The 22,570-nt window shown below is 46.8% G+C and overlaps 1 protein-coding gene across 2 annotated transcripts in view; it reads left to right on the forward strand.

The window, feature by feature from the left end:
• PDLIM4 (PDZ and LIM domain 4) overlaps positions 1-22,570 on the forward strand; it is a 51,074-nt gene that overhangs the window by 11,960 nt on the left and 16,544 nt on the right. Inside the window, exons 2-3 of one of the 2 annotated variants that reach the window (XM_065849267.2) lie at positions 4,950-5,101; positions 15,154-15,319. In XM_065849267.2, the coding sequence (XP_065705339.1) occupies positions 4,950-5,101; positions 15,154-15,319 (318 nt within the window). The remainder of the gene's footprint in view (positions 1-4,949; positions 5,102-15,153; positions 15,320-22,570) is intronic. The other variant, XM_065849268.2, reaches the window with a different exon arrangement.

A 22,570-nucleotide genomic window follows, 5' to 3' on the forward strand; every position in this document is an offset into this window, starting at 1 on the left:
TTTCTTTGCAGTGTTTAACTGGTAATGTATCAGGTTATCTTCAAATTCATGCATGCTTTGTTCAGGTCGTGCATGCTGCGGTTACCGCTCATGACAGACCTGAGTCCTCTCTGGAGGGAAACATGGGTGAGGGCCCCAGTAAAAACCCTATTCCTAAACCTCTGTGTGTTGCTGGGCTTTAATGCCTGGGAGAGACCTTACACCCATGGGCAATGCACACAGCTGTAGTTACACTGCTTAGGGCTGTAGCCCTGGAGAACAGACTAATACACAAGCCAAGGTTTATCACTTGAACAAAAAAACCCCCTATGTTTACAACAGTGGATGCTCAGCAGCTCCTTGGGCAGTGGCAGGTGTTGGCAGGGAAGAGGCTGGATGAGGAGCATTCTGGGTTGAGCTGGGTGTGGGTGCTGCCCAAACAAGACAGCCAGATCCCTCCTGCTCCTTCCTCCTCTATTTATCTGTTTCTGTGTAACAGTAGAGGGTCATCTTTCTCAGCTGTGTCACTCCAAGTATAGACTCTTACAAAAATATATTCAAAATTGCATCCTTGTCCTTATGGAGATCCTGCATGGATCCGCATGGAGCGAAGCAGGTAGGGCCCTTGCATGGGGATCCAAATGCAATCCTGGTGTGTAACCAGGCTTGTAGAACTTTGTGGCATGTTTGATGTCAATGGCTTTGCACAGCTGTGAGTTAGGAGAACTTGGTTTGAAGTATTAAACATTTTTCGCTGAAATACAAACTTTGGACCTGACAGAGATTACGGTACTGATTCCCAAGCTGCTGTGACACCGATGCTGTATCTCAAACTAATGAGTTCTTGGATTGCGGCTCCATTTCAAGTCCTCAGTCATCTCCATGGCTAGCGTAAAATGCTAATGTGAAAATACTGCCAAAATAATTTGAAATAAACCAGAATCTAAAAATAGGAAACAGCTAAGAGCCCCATTTTTGAACCACTTATTCTCCGAGGAAGCTACAATCTGGTAAAGATCAGTGCAGGGAGAGAAGTCCGTTGGACACCTAGGCAGCATCGAACAGACAAGAACAAAACACAGCTGTCCTGGGTCAAAGGGAAGGTCTGTTAGTCCAAAGGCCTGTGGGGTGGACACTGAGGGAAGTGGATAGCAGCAGGCAAGCACATAGAGGTGCTTCCTTGGAGGTGCTGGTGGAGCTTCTCATCAACTTTCTGGTGGGTCTGGCAGCTTCTGTGGCTGTAGAAGGACGCTGGTGCTCTGTGAATGCCACGTCTTCTTACACAGGTTCAAAACACTCAGCAGGACAAAAGCATGCCAGGGAAAAAATAAACCTACCCTGGGTTGCAGTGTCCCATGTCAGAGCTTTACAGCTAATGTGTGTTCAGAAATACCTCCTGTTGTTTGCTCTGAGCTGAGTCATAGGGGGCCTGCGAGTGGGGAAGGAGTTGGCTCGGCAGGTTTTTTAGAACAGAATAGCCTGCCTGACATTATTGCAGAGCAAATGGCAAATGCTGATTTACTCTGACAATGCAACAAAAGCCTTAATTCAGGCTGCCAGTTCTACTTAAATGTAAAAAGTGGTTTGGAGCTACTCAAACACCTTCTGGTGCAAGTTTCAGTGGCATCACGGCTGTAATCATGCATGGACTGGTGCAGCAGGTCTGTGTTGTGCCAAGTGCCATCTACGTCTCGCTGACTGTTACCAGCCTTGGTCTTGGGACCAGTCCCAGTGTGATCCACAAAGGGTGATAATCACAGAGTGTCAGGGATTCAAAGGGGCCTCAAAAGATCATCCAGTCCAGTCCCCCTGCTGGAGCAGGTTACACAGGAAGGTGTCCAGGCAGGTTTGAATGTCTCCAGAGAAGAAGACTCCACAACCTCCCTGGGCAGCCTGGGCCAGGCTCTGACACCCTCACGGAGAAGTTTCTTATATATAAGTGGAACCTCTTGTGTTCCAGTTTGTACCCATTACCCCTTGTCCTTTCATTGGTTGTCACTGAAAAGAGCCTGGCTCCATCTTCCTGACACTCACTTTACATGTTTATAAACATATTTATATTTACATATTTCTAAACATTAATGAGGTCACCCCTCAGTCTCCTCTTCTCCAGCTCCAGAGCCCCAGCTCCCTCAGCCTTTCCTCACACGGGAGATGCTCCACTCCCTTCAGCATCTTGGTGGCTGCGCTGGACTCTCTCCAGCAGTTCCCTGTCCTCTGGAACTGAGGGGCCACAACTGGACACAATATTCCAGGGGTGGTCTCCCCAGGGCAGAGCAGAGGGGCAGGAGAACCTCTCTGACGTACTGACCACCCCCTTCTAATCCACCCCAGGTACCATTGGCCTTCCTGGCCACAAGGGCCCAGTGCTGGCTCATGGTCATCCTGCTGTCACCAGGACCCCCAGGTCTCTTTCCCCTACACTGCTCTCTAATAGGTCATTCCCCAACTTATACTGGAACCTGGGGTTGTTCCTGCCCAGATACAAGACTCCACACTTTCCCTTGTTATATTTCATTAAATATTTCCCTGTCCAACTCTCCAGCCTGTCCAGGTCTGTGGATGGCAGCACAGCTTCTGGTGTCACCCACTCCTCCCAGCTTGGTGTCACCAGCAAACTTGCTGACAGTACACTCACTTCCCTCGTCCAAATTACTGATGGATATATTGAAATGTACTGGTCCCAGTATGGACCCTTGAGGTTCTCCACTGGATACAGGCCCCCAGCTAGACTCTGTCCCATTGACCATGACTCTCTGGCTTCTTCCCTTCAGCCAGTTCACAGTCCACACTTCCTCAGTTTAGCTGTGAGGATGCTGTGGGAGACGGTTAAATGCTTTACTAAAATCAAGACAGATCACATCCACTGCTTTGCCATCATCTGTCCACCTGGTTATGTCCTCATAAAAGGCTATGAGGTTGGTCAAGCACAACTTCCCCTTGGTGAAGCCATGTTGACTGCCCCTAATGACCCTTTTATTCTTGATATGCCTTGAGATGACACCAAGGATAAGTTGTTGCATCACCTTTCCAGGGATGGAGGTGAGGCGAGGCTGACTGGTCTATAGTTACTCAGGTCCTCCTTCTTGCCCTTTTTGAAGACTGGAGTAACACTTGCTTTCCTCCAGTCCTCAGGCACCTCTCCCATTTCCTGAATCCTATTCAATTTCCCCATGAAAACAGAACTAAAGAAGACAAATCAAGATTGAAACAGGGGTGTTTGTATGCCTCCCTTTCTAAAAGGCTGCCTGTTTAACGATGACTCCTGGTGGTTGCGGGTTTTTGGGCACTGTGAAGCTGGTGACCACCACTTGATCTCCAACTGAAAAACCATACCTGTTTTGTTAGCAGCTGGTTGCCCCCGTGCACTGGGGTAAGCTCTGTCCCGGAGAGATGGAGGATGCAGCGGTGAAGATGTTGCCTGAATCTTTCAGGCAGGGTATCACAGTATCACAGTATGTTTGGGATTGGAAGGGACCTCAAAAGATCATCTAGTCCAATCCCCCTGCTGGAGCAGGAACGCCTAGGTGAGGTCGCACAGGAATGTGTCCAGGCGGGCTTTGAATGTCTCCAGGGAAGGAGACTCCACAACCTCCCTGGGCAGACTGTTCCAGTGCTCTGTTACCCTCACTGAAGAGAAGTTCTTTCTCAAATTTAAGTGGAACCTCTTGTGTTCCAGCTTGATCCCATTGCCCCTTGTCCTATCATTGTTTGCCACTGAGAAGAGCCTGACTCCATCCTCGTGGCACTCACCCTTTATATATTTATAAACATTAATAAGGTCACCCCTCAGTCTCCTCTTCTCCAAACTAAAGAGCCCCAGCTCCCTCAGCCTTTCTTCATAAGGGAGATGCTCCACTCCCTTAATCATCTTTGTTGCCCTACGCTGGACCCTCTCTAGCAGTTCCCTGTCCTTCTTGAACTGAGGGGCTCAGAACTGGACACAATATTCCAGATGGGGTATGATGAAGCAGAGACCCACCACCTGAGATAGGGCATTACACCTGTTTAAGTCAAGGTTGAACAGAATCAAAGCCCCATCACACATGCAGTGAGATATGAATAATCAAAAGTCAGACCTGCTGTGCTTTCTCACTTGATAAACCATGTGGTTGGTTAGTGGAGCATTAGCAGATGCTCTGAATGACTGCAGAGGAAATTAGAGGGCAAGCATGTAGCTATTAAGAGTTTAAACAGACACATCTACCTGTCCTGTCCGTGCCTTGCATCATTTTATATTATTGCAAATATGAAAACCACATTTGGACTGATGGAAATAAAATGGTAATTTCTCAAGAAACACTTTTATGGCCTGCAGGATTGGTCTTAATGGCTGACCACAAACGGTACCTGGACCTGTCATTAGTTCCTCAGGAAAGAAGTTACGATTTTTATAACGTTCTGGCATTCCTACAAAACCAGAAGGAAAGAGTTGTGGAGGCTTAATGAGCTGTGTGATATTCCATGCAGGGTTAGAAAGAGACAAGTTGTTTGAATGACGGTCAGGAAAAACTGATGTCAAATGTAACCTCTCTGCAGGAAGCAATTAGGATAACTGTGCTCATCTTTTAATTACATAGTTAGGCGGAGAGCAGGGTTTTGTGTGCTCTTTAGCGACTGACTCTCAAAGCATGATTTAAGGCCTGCAAGCCAAAGGAGTGTAAAGTATCTCTCTGGAAAGAGGGTATTGTGTTATTTCAAGCAAGAGATCACTCACTGACTGGGGTTAACAGAAATCTCTTATTTAAAAGAGGGTTGTTTTAGAGGGTGGTCCTTGGAGAACTGGGGTGACCTGAGAGCCCTGGCTCTGACATCCAACCTCTGGTAGATGCTGTTGGAGTAGGTAAAACACATGTGTCTTCTCCAGAAATAACTATTCCCTTTATCTGTTGCTCATGGCAAGAAATTGGACTTTGTTTAAAACCAAATGTTCTTTTAAGTAACCTATTTTTTTTCCTCCCCCTGCATAGATTAACCCTGGCAGTAAAGCAGCCATGGCAGACCTGTGCCCGGGAGATATTATTCTGGCAATTAATGGAGAGAGCACAGATAACATGACACACCTAGAAGCACAAAACAAGATCAAAGCTTGCATGGACCAGCTGCTGCTCTCAGTGAACAGGTAGGCCCTCTTCTGTTTGATGTGCCCTTGTGTCAGCTTTGCTTGGCCCTTCTGCAGGCAGCTGACGCCGGCACAGATGTGACCTTAGGCTCAGTCCTTGGTGCCTCCCCAGGCTCTGTGTAACTGTTCTGCATTTTTAAAAACAGTAAAGCAAAATTGTTTGTTGAAGATCACTGATTAAAAAAAAAAAATGGCTTCAGCTCATTTATAGGTGTGGATCATCATTTGCACCTTACAAGGCTCATGCAGACTGTGAGCTGAGTCAGATCCTTCAACCCAACAGAGGTTTTATTAACTCAAGCAGGAGTAACACAAGGATTGAAGTCTCCTTTGGGCAAAGCCTCTAACTTCATTAACATCTACCTATCATTTTCTTAAACATTTGTCCAGTGAATATGCATTTGGAGGTCCTACCAAATCCACTTTATTAGACTATTTCAAAGCAAAACCAAGACTTGTTTTTGGTGTGTGTGTTTTTGTTGTGGTGTTGTTTTGTTTTTTTGGTTTTTTTTTAATTGAAATTCTGTAGCTAAGGGTTTCTAATACAAATCACATTATCCAGTCAAAATGAGTGCTCCTTATAAGGCTTACAAAAAACAAATGTTATCTGTAATAGATTTAAATACGTGTATACAGTTTCCCACTTCAGATTAAAAAGGCATTTCCTGCTATAAAGAGCTATCATTTACTGTTTATACTTCTCTTGGAAAACACATAGCTTCTGACAAGAAGCCTGGGCTGTGCTGCTATAAATGGATTAAAGCTTTGTTGGTTCCTCATGGTTCATCAGACAGTGGTGTCTGAACTGCTGGCTGAAGCAGAGTCCCCTGAGCTCAGCTTCAGCATTAGGAAAGAGAGAAAGAAAACTCTTAATGCAAGTAGAATTTCCCAGAGCCAGGAAGAATGGTTGTTTTAGCTTTCTGTTAGGAGCAGTTTTAGGGAGACTGGATGGTTTTCTACCCAGATAGGGGCTGTACCCAGGGCAAGACAAGGGTTCCCTTGCTGGCTGTCCACAGGCTGTTGGAGCTCTTTGGAAGAGGTGGAAGTCCTTGTGTTGTGACAGAAGGTATGGTGAGCTACCGCCTGCTGAGCTGGTTTGGCAGCAGAACAGCTTTGTCAGGGGTTATATTAAAGTTTTGCTGAAAACAATTTTCACCTGCAGCGCGGCAGCATTTTCTTCTTGTGTATGAGGGCTTCTACTGCATGAACTTATGGGCTGAATTCCCACTTTTATACCCCATTTTAGCCACTGGTATCGATTGGCATCTGTTCGTTGGCTGAGATCAGACCCTTGAGTACTCCTCTTCCACGAGAGGCTGACACATAGTGTGTGCACAGCCTTCTGCTGGGGTCAGCCTGGTCCCCATGGTTGTGATGCTTGGATCTTGGTGGTGGTAGCTGCTGTGTTAGTGGTATCTCTGTGAAAGTGCATCTTCTCTCCTAAGAGGTGACTGCTTGCACAGACACAGGGCAGGGGTTGCGTCACACTGGTACAGCTCCTCTCCATCACCAGAGGAGAGGATAGGAGTCTTGCAGCAGTGCAGGTATGTGCCTTGGTGCGGGGTTAGGGGTGATCTGTCTGTTTAGCTTGCCTGAGATGCAGAAATGTTCCTTAACAACCTCACGGAGGTCTGGAAGCTGCTGTGTGGAAGACTTTTGGCAGCAGGAGGGTCTGTGGCTTCAGGTTGGGTTTGCCCAACTACATTTCTAAACATGGATGGTTTAACTGGGAGACCTTGCAGCACACTCAGAGCAGGTGTTGCTGGTGGTGACCTGCAGCCTTGTAGTGGTGTGGTGTTTGTGGGTGAGGTGGCTTGGGCTTTGCTAGGCAAGAGGATTGTATTGGCTTTGTCAGGCCTTAAAGTCTTCATGTATACAGATTTGAAAGGCTCTCATGCCTTGTAGTCAGACAAAAATAAGTGTTGAGGCTTCTGCAAGATGGGAATGGACAGGAGCTGGTGACAGTGCAGAACTGTTTGGTGTGGGGTGGCTCATCTCAGGGAGGAGATCCTGCTGTTGGGTTGGTTAGGTGGCTCCCCTGAGAGCAGCCACACCTTGGCCATGCTTGGAGAAGTTTGGGGGGTGGCTTCTCTTCACAGGAAAAACTGAATAGTTTATTTTTTTCTACAGTAAGAAAAGCACCTTTAGTAATGCTTTATTAGGTCTATTTTTAGTTTGGCCCAAAGCAAGTTCTTGGTGACATGGCTCTTGGATTTATCTTCTGTTTCCTGAATGACCTGTTGGATCCAGAGGACTCTGCCCAGCCATTAGTCATCACTGTAAGGGTGTCCTGCGCTACCTCCTCAGGATGAGCGGATCCCTGCTCCAGGACCTGCTTCCCAGAGAGTGGGGGGACCTGGTGCTGGTGATGGAACAGTGTCCTGGGGCAGTAATGGGGATTTTGTTGGTTTGGGTCTGTGTCCAGCAACTGCTGTTTGGAATAGCTGCAGGTTACCGCCCTGGACCCTGCTATTGGACTGAGCTCCAGGAAAGCCCCACGTGCAGAGATGTGGATTAGCATCTTCTCCCTTGGGCAGAAGGCTGCTCTTCAAGCAGTGTCCTCTCTGTATGCTGCCTTCAACAAAATACAGTATGCAAATCAACACAAGGAGGTGGTTTTTTTTTCAAGCAAGAGTGTTTGTCTGAAATCTATTTGAAATAATGAGCTTGTTTATTGTAGGTCTTTTGTGAAGACACAAAATCTGATGTTGATTCTGTTTCACCAAAGGAGGCTCCCTGCACGTGGGCATGAGCCTGGCAGCCAAGGGCTTCCAGCCCTCTGGGCTTCTTCCATCCTCTGCCCTTTCTCCATGAACCCTTGGCATTATGTGTTACTGTGATACAGAACAAGATTGTTTTTTGTTTTCAGACCATGGTCAGTAAATGCCCTTTGACTAGAAAGTTCAGTAGAAAAGTCAGAATAGGGGAAAAATGGGTGGAGAGTTACTGTGTGGTCTGTCAGAGTGTCCTGAGGCCCATGTGGCCCGTCTGGATTTCAGAGGGGTTGGTGATGCAGAGAGCTGATTGACTTTGGGAGGAGGTGCTGATCATCCTATTTGTCAAATTTGCTCAATTGAGACACCAGAAACAAGTGAAGAGCCAGGAGGACTGACCATTTGTGGGCAGAATAAACAATTAACTTGTAAAACTTTCCCGTGCAGGCAATATCTCTCCCTGGTGCTTGAGAGGAAATGTCTGAAGTTAGTGGGATTTCTGCTGCGACACAAACTTTGGCCACAGCCAGGCGTGACCGTGTGGCTGGACTGCAAATAGATCGGCACATCTATGGTTAGCACAGTCTGTCATTAGGAACGTCACACTGGGTTTGATGGTTTTCCTCGTAGCTGGCTGCACGGCAGGATTTGGAAGGAGAAAAACGGAGCGTTTCCAAACACTGTAATGGAAAGCAGCACCCGGAGCACTCCCCACCGACTGGAGGGCTGTGCCAGCTGGTGGGAAGTGCATTTGCTGTGGCTTCACTTGCTGGGGGCTGCACTGAGCTCTGGGGAGAGCCAGAGGTGTCAGCAGCACCAGGACCTCTGGAGAAGTGAGGTTTTTGAGGCAGCAGAAGGAATTGCAGTGTAAGCAGCGTGGCTGTGTTGGCAGAAAGGAACCGCATCGTTTCCTAGTGTATCTGGCACGGTTGCGTGACAGCTCCTGGGAAACTGGAAGAATGTTTGTTTTCTCTTTGGGGGGTGCTCCAGTTTCTCTGGGCTGGTATGAATCCGGTGGGAAGCAGGGCTGAGGGTGCAGCTCAATAGATGGGTCTGCTGGTTCTCTAATTGCAGGACTTGGGGCAGCTCTGCGGCTGCTCTGTCACACAATTCTTGGAAGGCTGAGGTAGGCAGTGTCCGGAGGGCATCAGCAGTAAAACAATGGCGTGGTGAGAAGCTGGCTCCAAACAGCAGTCACCTTGAATAGAAAAGCTGTTTTGTTTTCTAGTAGTAGCAAAGGATCCAGCAACACAAACCAAAATAACGGCAGGCTTGATAAATCACATCTGGATTTTCTGTAGTGGTGGATGTTCATGTGAACAAGTACTTGTGCACTAAAATCAGTATTATTTCTTGCAATTAACCCTTTTTTACCCGGGAAGGCTGTCAGCATCCAGGCAAGTGCATGCAACCAGTCTCTGGTCCAGAGCTGACCAGCCTGGCAATGCACCTTCTCCTGTTCTTGCTTACATATTAGTGCGTATTTTCTCATCTCTTCTGAAGGCAGCCTTCCCGGCTCCTTTGAAAACTAATATCTCTTGGGGTTGTGCTGCAGCCCTGGTTATTAGGGAAGATATGTTACTTCAAACTGGGTCATGCCTCAAATAAAAGCTGCCATAAAATTATCTTAGAGCTGTGCCTTGCTGAAACCATCCCTTGAGAAGACAACTGAGCACCCAGAGGACCTCTGGCGCTGGACAGGAGACCTTGTGGCATAATGGATACTGTTCCTGTTGATGCACATGGCTGGAAGGTCCTTGGCAGCACTGTCCAGGCCTGCCTGCCTGTGCCTGAGGGGGTAAGAGAGCCAGAAAGGTTTTTCTGAAGCTGTAGTCTACCAACTGGGAGTATGGAGGACTGAGCTGCATCCTTCCTGGAGGGGCATAATCTCTTTTCTTCGCACCCCATTCTCTAAAGCCTTTCTTGACTACACCCTGTCCCTCCTGAAGTTAACAGGAGTTTTGTCCTCGGGTTCGCTGGGTTGCATTTTGCCCTGAGATGTGCAGGACTGTTTCTGGGCAGCGATACCATGAAAAGCAAATCAGCACAGTAGCCTTTCTGTTCTGAAATGGAGCAGCCAAAAATCCTCATCAGCTCATGAAAAGAGTCAATTTATGTAACCAATGCTCATGTGGGTACTGATGTAATGTGTGAGGAATTACCTGGGCATCCCTGTAACAAGGGGTGGCTGTTCAGGCTGTAGTTAATGGTTCTGAAATGTGAGGCCAGGAGTTCAAGTGGTTTAGTAAATCTGGAGCAGTGCCAGGTACCTGGGCTGGGGGGGAGGCAGTGAAGACGCTGATGAGGATTTAGTGGGACTGTTTGGGATGCTCGGATGATGAATCAGGCCACCTCTTCCCAGCTGTTGAATTGCAAACCAAGGTAGCACAGGGGCTGCTTTGCCTGGCATCTGCAGGGAGGGTACAAGCAGGTATGTGGCAGCTGGTTGGAGAAAATCCCGGGTGTTAAACAGCCCTGTGAATTATTACTCACAGAAATCTGGTATGGAGCTCTTGGTATTTAGCCACAAAATGTATGCACTTGACTGACAGCCAAGGATTTCAGAGTTTTAAACAATGTAAATGTGTGGATAAGGATGATCACATGGTAAAACTTGTTCTTTTTTTTTTCTCACTGAAGTTGTCTTTTAAGTTACACAAATGAAGAGATTCCTTATCAGGCAGAGGTTCCTTATCCTGGCTCCTCCACCCCGGGAGTAACATGTTCATATTCCTGTGACGTGCAGGGAGGAATTCACGTACGTTGCAAGACTTTTGACAAAAAAGATAATAATTTTGATGCTGTTCTTCCCATTCCAATTACAGCTCTTTTGGTAATAACACTGGAGCTGTTTGTGCATGGGGCTGGGTGGGTGCTGGAAAAGTGGCAGCATCTACCTGGCAACAGGCACAGCCAAGGACCCCAAAGTAGTTGTGTTGTATTGATTTCCCTGCTGTACTGTCAAAGCATAAGTCCTCAAAGGTTCAGCTTTGATTTCTTCTATCTAAAGTAAATCCTGGAAGCAGTTTCTTCCCCCTCTGTCTGGTCTGTGTGCTGCAGGAATGGCACTGCTGGGCCCTCACCCATGTGGGGAAGGTATTTCAGAGACGGTAACTTCTTTTTAAATAGCTGCTGTGGAAAGCCCTGCCCAGCTCTGGAGGCTGGTTTTGCTCTGTGCAACCCCTCTGCTGAGCAAGGACAAGGGGCTGAGAAAGAAGCAAACCAGCATGTGTGGGCCAGGAAAACCCAAATTCTTTTACAGGTGACCACGGGGTGCAGTGTTCTTGCAGTGTGCATCAGATTTGCTCTAATTTGCCTGAGACTGAGTGACCAAGCACAAGTGCAAGGCTGCAGTGGGGTTTGCAGCTGCAAGCTGTGCCCTGCTGTGGGATGGAGAACCAAACCGCTTCCCTGGGGATGAGCAGCCTGCAGAGAGCCCACGTGGATTGATGCACTATCACAGTTGTGCTGAGTCTGCTTGGAGAGTGTGAGTGTGAAGACTTTCTGTTTATTCCTGCTCTCTGTACGGAGATGGAGTTTCTATGGGAGAAAGCCCAGTAATGAGTCTGCTGGACGTGTAGCCCCAAAAGTCCCTGGAACCTCGTGTAGTTGATGTTCTTCCGAGCCCCTGTCCCACCTCCCCCAGCTCACAGAGGTTGTCAGGGTCTGTTTGCTGCAAGCAGCAGAGGCACGCTGCTGGGAGATGGGAAGGATGACAATGTCTGATGTTCTCAAGTTTCCAGTAACAGTACAACTGAAAAAGTGAATCACAACTTCCCCTCTAGAGCTCCTCAAGGACTAATAGAGAGGAAAACCGGCAGCTTTCCAGAGCCTCGATGCACAGCAATGGTTTCAGCTGAGAGGAATGAAGCAGGAGAAATCCCACAGCTTCTCCTTTGTGTACCCTGGCTGAGCTGGGTCCATCGGGTGCTCAGGAGAGCTCAGCTCCTCCTCCCAAAGCCTTGGCCACCTCGCACGGCAGGTGACAGCCCTACATCGGCCTGCAGGGACGGATCCAGCAAGGTTCACAATCCTGAGTAATCAGAAGCATCAGCTGCTTCTAGGCTGAGTTCAGCTCCTAGAAGGCAGATGGCCATATCGGGGATAAAAACCGATTGTGACTGTAGTTATGTGCCATTGTGGGAGGTGAACGGTGTTTGGGAGATGGGCAGGGACCTGGAGTCACACCCTCTAGAAGGGACTATACAATTGGGGTGCAATGCAGCCATAGGGTTGTTCGGGAGGTTTGTGTCACTGTTGCCTGTCACACCCATGTGGCTGCACCATTGCAGGCGGTGGCATCCCCAGTCCAGGCTGGCACTCTCCCAAATGCTAGATGTTAGTTTATAACAGGATGGAGAAATTAGAAATTCAGTAAGTCCCAGGAATTCTTGCAATGTAAAAGCAGCTCTACAAATGTAGAGAGCAAGACTTGCAGATCATTACCAGGTGAAAAAACATTTTGGTAAAGTATGTGAGCATATGCAAGTAATCTTTTGAGAATGATGTCGAGACTTTTAGAAAACAAATGGTGGGATAAAAGTGTCTGCAACAGTTTTTTTTATTTATGTCTTGTTAATGGATCCTTTTCCCATGAAGCCTGTGTTGAAGGCCTAGCACTAACCTAGGTCAAGTTATTTTTCTTAGGCTTGTCCTATCAGCCGTTAAAATAATGTTGTTAGTGCTGGGCAATGATTTCCACGTAGCTGACTTTAATCCCCTACAACACATCTGAGAACACTTTTCCCATCCCTGAGCTGTAAATTAAACGACTCGGAACATTTGAGCGAGATGCCTGATGTCTTGCCCGTTGTGATAGAAAAGTGTGATTAGCTTTTGCTGATGTCTGAACGCAAAGCGCTGACTGTTGGAAGCCTGAACCTGCTGCCAGGGTGGCTTAGAGTGGCCATGGTGACCCTGAGGTCCCCCTGTCCTGGTGGGGGCTGCTGGGGACATGGGAATGGGGGTGAGCTCAGAACTGCCCATGGCATCTCACTTTCAGTCAGTCACCTCTGAATTATTTTAGATTACCTCATATTCTGATGTTCCTGTGGAAAAGAGGGAGTTTCTTTGTGTAAGCATAAGTGCTCATCAAACATAAAACTTGCATTTCTTGAGGCTGGTGTTTCTCCCAATCCCTTATGCTTTTTCAGGCAGCCTTTAAAAATACCAAATAGAACCTGCATTGTGCCATATCGGCTTAATTTCGGACTGTTTTGAGTGGAAGCTGTGGCTGATGTCAGTGTGACTTTGTTCAGGCCGCTGCTGGAAGCTGTGTGAGGCTGTTTTGCCTGTATCAAGAACTTTTGGTTGCTCTGAAGAGCTGATGATGAAACCTTAAGTTTAATCATTAAAAACACTAACTATGAAGGGGCCTTCTACATGCAAACTGAAGTCTGGCCATCTTTTGTTAAGTGTGAAGTCAACTATAATTTTTGGAAAACACAAGTTTAGCTGCTTTGTGTGGGGAACTGGGAAACTCCAACTAGAAAACACTGGCAGTACTGGTGACCCAATGCCATAGCTTCCTGCAGAGCAAATTTACTGCTGTCACTCCTCTGCCATCAGAATCTCAGTTCTTATTTAGTGGCAAATTGAAGCCTTCAGGGATCCTATGAGCTGTGTTTGGCATGTGGGCCCCAGAGCTGAGCAATGAGGGATGTCGTAACAGCCCCTTCGCAGTGGCAGCGTGAGCACACATTGGTTGGTTTAATGCAGGGGGAAAAGCACGAAAATTATCATTATGATCTCTGCCAATGTAATTAGGAGTTTTCATTGTTATGGGCCTCCAGATGAAATTCTCAATGTGGAAGCAATATACACAGCACTGGATTGTGGCAAAAAGAGAACTGGGATTGCTAGGAATGCTGCTGTTCCTGGGAAGGCTGGCTTCCTTTATCCCACCAAAAAAAAGTTAGACTGGCTTAAAAAGAAGGGTCCCAGCCTAAAAACTAAAATTATTATGATAATAAATTAGAACAAGACATCTAGCTATGAGAGCAAGTTCTTCCCTGTTGAAAACACCGATGGTAGTACTGAGTAGTGGTTTGGAACAAAAGAGCTTAAATACTCTGGGGATGGATCTGAAGTTAAAGCCTGTGGGAGTCTTTGCTTTAATGGGTTTTGAATTTGGAAAGGCAGGTTTGTATGCTGACTGGCTTAGATGCAAACTACCAAAGTAAAAATTCACCTCAAGGATTCCTGGGTTAAAACTGCGCTCCTGGTTTTTCAAACTTGGACTTTGCAGATAATTAAACCGAAGCTGAATGTGGTATGTGGCAAGGGCCAGAGTCCAGTGAAAGGTGTGTGTCTGTGGCCATAGTGAGTGATCCGTGCCTGTCAGAACAAGACCTGTTTTTATTAAGTGGTACATATGCAGATTGGGATGATAAACAGAACAGTGTGCATTTGAAAACTTTATCTTGTACTTCATGCAGTTTCCATCTCCCAGCTCAACCTCTCAGCATCCAGAAGATCCTGTGTATGTGCCCACTGGACCTTGCCCAGGTCCCCGTAGCTCCCAGTGTCCCAAGCATTGGAGAGGACACACTGGAGATCACATCCCAGCGGTGTCCCCAGCTGCCTTCCTGGGGAAAAAATGATCAGGCACATGGAAAATCCTTGGAGAGTGGCAGCATCCTGCTCCGGCTTGGCAGGACTGAAGATGCATTCATTAATGGAAACTGTATTTTTAGGGCTTTTTCTCTCTGGCACCTGTTGAAAGGGTCAAGATGATTCATGCAGGGTTGTGTAAGCATTCTCCCTGAAAGGCATTTATATAATTCCTGCTGTGGTCTAACATATAGGTCTGCCAGGGGATACACACACACACATATACATAAATACATGTATGCACATACTTATATAGACATGCACCTAATCCGAATGCATTTCAGGATTTGGAACCAGAATAAAGGGGCAAAGCCAAGGATATGCAAAACAAGAACCACCCCAGGTCTGTCTCCTGATTTCTTGAACTGAGATAATTTTGTATCTGAAACTCCATCTAAGTTGGAACCTGTAGCTCGGGAATGGTTTTGAGCCTCATGGTTTTAATAGCATGGTACTGGCATTTTTTCTATTCACCCTTGTACTATTTCTGAGGATAATTTTAGACAAATGCATTTACATATTCATTCCCCTGCAGGCCTGTGTACTGTGTTATATATGTTTGGGGTTTTGCTGGTAGTGTGTTTTGGTTTCTTTTGTTTGTTTGTTTTTGAGAAGTTTGTTTGTCATGTTCTGTTTGGGGTTCTCTGCGTGTGTTTGGTGGGTGTTTTTGTTTGTTTGTTTTTTTGTAAGCCATTTAAGTTGAATTTAATTACTTTCCCATTGCAGAACTGATGGGAAGACCTGGTCACCCCCTGTTCTGGAAGATGGCAAGGCTCAAGCGTACCGGATCAACATAGAGCCGGACCCACAGGTACGCAGCAGCAGCCCTGCGCGCAGGCTGGTCTCTCTGGAACCTGGACAGCCCTCTGCTCTGCCTGCCGTCCTTCCAGAGGTTGGGTTTTTGTGTGTGGTTTTTAAAGTATTGTTTGTTAGACTTTTCCGTGCAGGTCTTGTTGTGCTTTCCTTGAGTTGGTAAAGCTCCTGTGGTGAACCAGATCCCTGAACTGAGTTGGCATAAACCCAGCTCTGTAACTGCCTTCCACCCACGGTAGGCTTTGTTGAATCAGCTCACAGGTGGCACAAGGAGGCTGGGCAGTGGTGCGGGGGGGGTAGTACCCAGCATCGGACCCCCATCGAGGCTGGTGACAAGGCTGGTGCTCGGCATCATTTAATGGAGTTATTGGAACCTTCCTGTGGATGCTGCCTGATTCCAGCACAGCACACCCAGGGTCTGTTTGTACCTGGGGCAGCAGATAGAGCAGTTTACAGAACAGCAGCACCAGCAAACCCAGCCTGGTATTGCACTTGAACAACTCACAGGTCTGCTCGTCTTTCCTGTGCTGATTGACAGGGTAGTGTGATCTGTGTGCTTAGGCTTTGAGTTCTGGCCATGTTTGATTCATTAATCAATTACAGCAATCTTTTTTGACAGATATTTCTTCTTAATAGACTTTGATGTGCCCAAAACCCTATGAATAATATTAAATAAGGACCAAATGTGCAGCAGTTCTGCTGCCAGATACAACATTTCTGAGGTTTAGTGCAGATTGGATTTGAATCTGGCTATTAATATATGTTACATATGGATCCTTTTAAAAATTAGACAGTTACATAGAATATAATGAGGGAGTAGAGATGGATTTTCCCAAATCCGGACCTACACTGAAAATGTCTAAATCTGTGGAGTACTCAGTGGGTAAAGCAGCCGTGTTTGTGGTGAGGCACCGAGAGAGGCGTATGAACAAGAACGTGCAGGTATAGACAGCAGGTTCCTCCTCTTGCTCTCTTTTCCAATGGCTGTATCTCTGTGTTGTCTTGCTTAATGGCTTTTTTGGTCTTACAGAGAGGGGATGGAGGTACCATGCACATATTAGGGGATTCCAGCTGTGGGTGCACCCCAGATGTGGGTGTACACTCCTCAGACTGTGCCTTAAGGATGGGTCATGCTGACAGTGTGGGACGTGTGCTAGTAGCTGTCCTAATCCCTGTGTTTTGCAGATGTCCTCTGACTTGTGTGACACTGAGGGTGATGGGCAGCACCCAAGGGTGCAGAACCTTGCAGCAGGCGTCCTGTCCCTGGGAGCCATGGCTGAAGGCCCCTATGGAGTGATGCCATATGACCCAGGGCTGTCCTAGGCTGGATTCATTCATCCCCTGGAGCAAAAGCATTTATTAGATTGCGAGAAAGAAAAGACTTATTGTAAAGTAATAGCTTGGCTCAAAATGTGCAACCTTTAGGTGCACTTCCTCGCATCTGGAAGAAAGCAATCTTCTTGGAAACAAGGAAAAAAAAATCTGCTGGAATTCTGCCCTTCAATCACAAAAAGAGGTTTGGGGTTGTCCTTGAAAAGGGTTTTGAAAGTTTTACCCCAAGTGGCCTTTCCAGTAATGTGGAGCACATGTCTGTCTTTCCTCCAGGTTTTACTCTATCAACTTTTCAATCATCCTGGGCAAAGATGTCTTGAAATTCTTTTGACTTGCGACTGCAGTTATTCTCGCTGGGGGCCCCTACCCCAAAACATATGAGCATAAGCAGAATGATTAAATCCCTGTGATTTCTAGGAAAGCATGTACCCTACGATCATATTTTAGTGTATTATTTGGGTGCGATCTGTATCTTGAAGGCAGTGAGGCTTGCAGCTATCTTTTTGCAAGGGAACTTGGAAGGTATGGAGTGGCTGCTGAGCTCTCCTTTTTCTAAACCTTTCGTGCCTTGGCAGTTGTGCCATGTGGAAAACCCCTACTCAGAGATGGAGAACAATCAATTGTCCTTATTAAAACTTTGATTAATGCCATGACTGGAGGGAATATCTGCACTTACAACTGAAGAAGCTGGAAGTAGAGAGAGCTGATTGTTCACAATTAGCAGAAATGACACTGAACAGGATGCCAATGAGTCACCTTCATGAAATAATGCATTTAAAAAAAAAAAGTAGACTTTAGTTATCAGTTAGCGACACTGCTCTGGTTTGTCATTAACAGCAAGACTCTAGAGAGGAGGACACAAATTGCAGTGTCCCCAGCCACTCCTCCATGGCCAATGGGGAGAGTGGGAGCTCTGATACTTCAGTTTCTGGAAATCCCACTGTCTTTGGCTTCTTGTAGCGTGAGCTGGCTAGACAAAATATCACCATGTGGTACTAATAAAAGGAGAGGATGTTTGTTTTCATGACCATTCCCATACCGCCAGAACTGGCAGCTTTCTGGCCTGGGGGGGCTGGAAATGTGGGCTTCTGGCCATGGGGCAAAGCCCCGTCTGTGCTAATTGACAATAGGTCGAGTGTTTGGGTGTGAAAATAATTGCAGCAGAAATTTAAGCGGCAGTGTGAAGCCAAAGCTGGAATAGGATAGGATGTAAGTCCTCCTAAACCTGGACACTCGGCTAAAATAAGCTACATGGGGTGAAAGGCTAGGTTTCCTCTGCCTGGAGAGGGAGAGGCACTTCCCGCAGTTGGTCATCAGCCTCGTCCCAGTGGGCACGGCATGCCAGTGCCACCCAGCTGGCAGAGCGGCTCCTGGATTGTTCGCAGGGGGAGGCGTGGGGATGATGGGGCAGTGGTCCCGGTCCCCATGCTCTGGTCCTCTTGTGCTGTGCCCTGTCAGCTGGGGTTTCTCCAGCCCAAATGTCCAACTGAGGCCTCAGGTGTGAGGTGGAGCTGCTGGTGTTCCAGTTCTGGGGACAGTGGTGGTGTCCTGCAATGGAGTGGGGAAGAGGTCTGGTGCTAACTTGTCCCTTAGCACCAATTTTAGCAGTGTTAAAAAGGTCTTAAATGTCTTAAATGTTATCTTTTTTTTATTAAGGAGGAAGGGCTCCTCGTTTGATTAGTTGGCTCTGAGGATTGTTTGAAGTTCTTACTGGGTTGGTGCTGTGCAGGAAACTTCCATACACGTATTTGCAAAAGCAGATGACAGAGGCCGTACTTACTTCTGTGAACCAGGGGTTAAAGCCTTCTAGCTGGAGAGGTGGAATTTCCTCTCCCAAGGTGATGGACCTTTCTTCCTCCTGGGTCGGTGCGGTGGGATGGGCCACGGCTGCTCCTGGGAAAGCTCTTGCTGGGATCCCCAGCTCCGCCGTCCCGCCAGCCCTCGCACGGGCATCGCCTGGTGCTGCCGGGGAAAATGTCTGCCTGGTGCTTTTGGGAAAACAAAGGGTGAGATAATGCCCTGGCACAGGACCCGGTTCCATCGCGTGGGAACTCCCAGCGTGTTGTTTGAGGGCTGATTTAATAGCAGAAACATGCCGAATCCTGACGGCTGCTGTAAGCGGCATCAGCTCTGAACTGCGGGTGCTCAGGCAGCATTTCACACTCAAATATCAGGGGCTTATACACCATTGAAATCTGCTGATCTGATTTACTGGGTGAAGAGGTTACACTCAAGTTGGTGTGTGCTTCTGTTTATTTTTTTTTCTTGTGATGTAGTATTCAGTCATTCGAAAGCAAAAGAATTTTCTCAGTACCACTGTAACGTGTCAGACTGTAGCTGTAACCTTTTATGTGAAATCTTCTATATATCTCTTCTTTAAATGAGCATCTTTATTGAGTGAACTTCAATAATCCTGGTATATGAAATAGGCTTTTGCTTCTATTTTTGTGTACCTTACCCTAGCTCTTACAGAAAGAGATGCTTGGATAAGCCATGCTGATGAAGTAGGCACCTTCTGGTTTTAACCACGTAATATTTCTGCATTGTGAAGTTTAGCTTGTTGCCAGTGATGCTTTTTTTCTCAGTTAGCTGCTGGTAGTGATTATAGAAAGAAAATCAGAAATTGTGATATGATAACATCTGAAAATGCAACAATTCCCGAACCAGGAGCGGAGGAGAGAGACAGTAAGCAGAAAGAAAAGATGAAATTAAGACATTGCCTGTTAGTGTTAAGCTCCTTAGGTTTGTTCTCTAAGCCAAACACCAAATGGTGAGAAAAGTGATTCAATGGTAGTGTTAAATCAGGTGGGCAGATGGCAATGAAATGGGAACAGCAGCGTCTTCTCAAAGAGGAGGGAGCAGACAGGAGGCCAGATGGACGCTTGTTATGCTGGGTTTGGGGTTTTTTCCTGCGTAGTAGACTTTATTTCCTATCAGAGGGGAGCTTGATCGACACACACAGCCCTGTGGGAGCAGTTTGAGGTCGAGCACTGACAGGAGCATCCTCTGAGCAATGCTCTTCTGGGCTGTAGCTTTGTGCTCCAGGGCTGGCAAGATGATCCTGAACACTAGGAAACAGAGAAAATCCTTTCTAGAGTCTAGGCTGTTGCTGAGCTTGGCTATGGCTTGATAATCATCTGGCAAGAGGGCGCTGCTGCTGCTGGAGGGTGGAGGAAATTTCAAGGCTCTTTTACCTTTGTTATCCATGATTATTGTATTGCAAAAATACCTTGAGATTACACTGATGCTTATTTTCTATTAATGCTCATTCGGTTTTCCTGTATGGATGGAAGTTAAATACTACTTACAGAAATTCTTTTATTCTTAGGCTTCTTCACCTACTCTAATTTCTTCTAAAATTCTTTATCATGAGTATTGGTTCTGTGCACATGTGGAAGTGGCTGAGGTAGCTTTAGGACTATGAGAGCTGGAGACACTCGCACCTCGCCTGAGCCTTAACACGAGTCTGTGATGTTACTGCAGTGCGGTAGTTGCTCCCATGTCCGCGTGTATTTACATTGCCTGTGCAGAAGGGCTTTGTCTGCAGAACTTTGTCCGAAGGTGTTTAAAAAATGCAGCCAGTATATTCTGTGCCCTCCTGTCTGGCAGAGCATGTGATCCCTAGCTATCTTGTGGGTTTTTTAATGAAAGTGTTAATAAAATCAATACATTTGTACAAAGCCCTCCTATGTTTGTTTGTTAAATGCCCCCTTGATATTAAAAACATGCCCTCTGCACTGGAGCAGGCAAGATAAATGGAAATGCATTTTAATCATTCTTGCTGGTCTTGGGTAACCTTTTTCCATTGCTGTGAATTTTTAAGAGGCTGCTGGGGAGCCAGGTAGCTTAAAGGATCAAGTTGTGGCATTGCAGCTGCAGTCCCACTGGAGCTTTTTGATTTGCAGGAGGACCGTGGCTTCTCCCCGGGGTGAAGCTGTTCTCGAGCTGCTGGAGGGCCTGGTGGCCCTTGCTGGCGGCCATCAGCATGACCACATTGAGGTGGAAAAGTGTTTGCTCCGTGAGAAAGGTCTGTGTAGCGTATTTCTCTCTAATTGTGAGAGGTTGTCCTTGGGTTGGATGTGTGCTGTCCTTGTGCTATACAGTATCTAGTGCAGAACATGTGCAAATATGGAGCTGGAATATTTTCCTAACTTACCCTAAAACCACTTTTTTTATAATACCTCATTTTACATCACAGAGCTGCTTCTCGTGACAGCGCTCCTTCAGAAAGAGATGTGTGTCTTCTTTATGGAAATTAAGAAATTCCCAGCCATCATTTACAAGTGGTTTAGAAACTTTCCCATCTGTGGAAATACATTTTGGATGACTCTTGTCAAGGCTGCTATAACTGTCAAAAGTGACATGTCATTTAAAGCTCACAGGAAATGTTCAGCTTTTGCTTCTCTGGTGCTGTTACTCCTGATCCAGCAGTTCTGCTGTGCCCAGGGCCAGGGCACTGGGTGCTTTTGGTCAAGCCCCAGCTCCTGGAGCCATGTGTTTATGGAATTGCTCCTGAAAAACAAAGCCAGGCTGCTGTATGCAAAGGTCGGTGTGTTTTACCTGTGAAAGTAACGGTTTTGTGGTTGGAAGTGTGCACTGACAGAAGGTGGTGCGGCTGACCTCAGCCTGCTCCCTGCCGTAACAGCAGTTGAATAGATGGAGACTTTCCTGTAATGCTTTTGCTATAGGTTGCAGGGGTTTCAGCAGAAATTGCAGCATGTAATATAGAAATAAGAGCTTTAAAATGAGCCTGACTGCTGGGTCCAATGCCACAAAGCTGAGCAAACCTTAGCAGTGCTTGCAGGGGCTGTATCTCTGCCCACTATGAGATGATCCACGGGTGTTTTTCGGTGTGCGCAAGACCTGGCATGAGGCCGTGGGGCTCATTTTGAGTGTCTTTCCCTCCTCCCAAGACATCACTTGCTGTGCGCTAATGGCAGTGCTGTGTCTGGGTACAGACTGTCCTGGGGACGTGGGCGCGCTGGGGCTCAGCCAGGCTCCAGCTTGAGTCGTGTCTCACATGAACGTTGTCTGCTGCCTTTTAACTGAAAGACCATCTGACTTTAAAGGTTTGGTCTCTTACTATAGAAAGATCTGAAAAATGAATTTGGTGTTTAGCTGATGACTGTGCAAGGAGTGTAGTGAGAAGAACATGATGGATAAAGTTTTTCTTCAGACCATGTCATACACCAAAAGAGGAACTTGGCAGAATATTGAAAGTCAATCTCATAAAGTTACCCAGACGCTCTGTTCATCCAGCTTCAGCAAACTGCCTCTGACCTTTTTACTTATCTGTTAATCTTCTGAGCTGAGCTAAGTAGTGCGATTGTACTTAGTATTGCTTTTTGAAGTTAGACTGAAGCTTGCTTGGTCTGTGAAACGACCGTCTGGACAGGACATCTGAACCGTGCTCATAGGGAAATGTGTGTAGCTTTTAAAACTGTCCCTTTTTCCCCAATTTTGGGGAGAAACCCTTTGACATAAGGGCTTTCCATGGGACTTTCTTCAAGACAGTGAGCTGGAGAATCAATCCTGCTCCTGCAGACACCAGCCACAGTGTAAATCTGTTATTTGCATTCAAATGAAAACAGTGCTGTCCATCCTGTACAGCTCCTCTGTGGGGTAATAATAGGATTTCAATTTCTGGGACTTTTGCACCACTTTGTCAGAGACAAAGCAGCAACTTGGCTGTTGAAAAGCTGTGGGGGAGAGGAGGAGATTGCCGTATTGCGGTTGTCTTTTGTGCAGAGGCTGAATTTCAGTTTTGGGAGTGTTGGGATGTGCTAGGAAATGTCTTGGTGTCAAGATGTGCTAGGATATGGCTTCAGGCTTAATTGCTTGTGACATTTGCATAAAAGGGGACTTGCAGCAGTGAAGGCAGTAAGATTTTACCCACAAAAGCCCTCTGCCAGGAGAGGTCAGAAACAGGTCATTCAAGTCCGACTGTACCCCTTGAGTCAGAAGAACAGGCAGCCACAGGCAGGAACTGCACCTTGGC

Source organism: Patagioenas fasciata, chromosome 14 (assembly GCF_037038585.1).
Source record: "Patagioenas fasciata isolate bPatFas1 chromosome 14, bPatFas1.hap1, whole genome shotgun sequence".
In the NCBI taxonomy this organism is placed as follows: Eukaryota; Metazoa; Chordata; class Aves; order Columbiformes; family Columbidae; genus Patagioenas; species Patagioenas fasciata.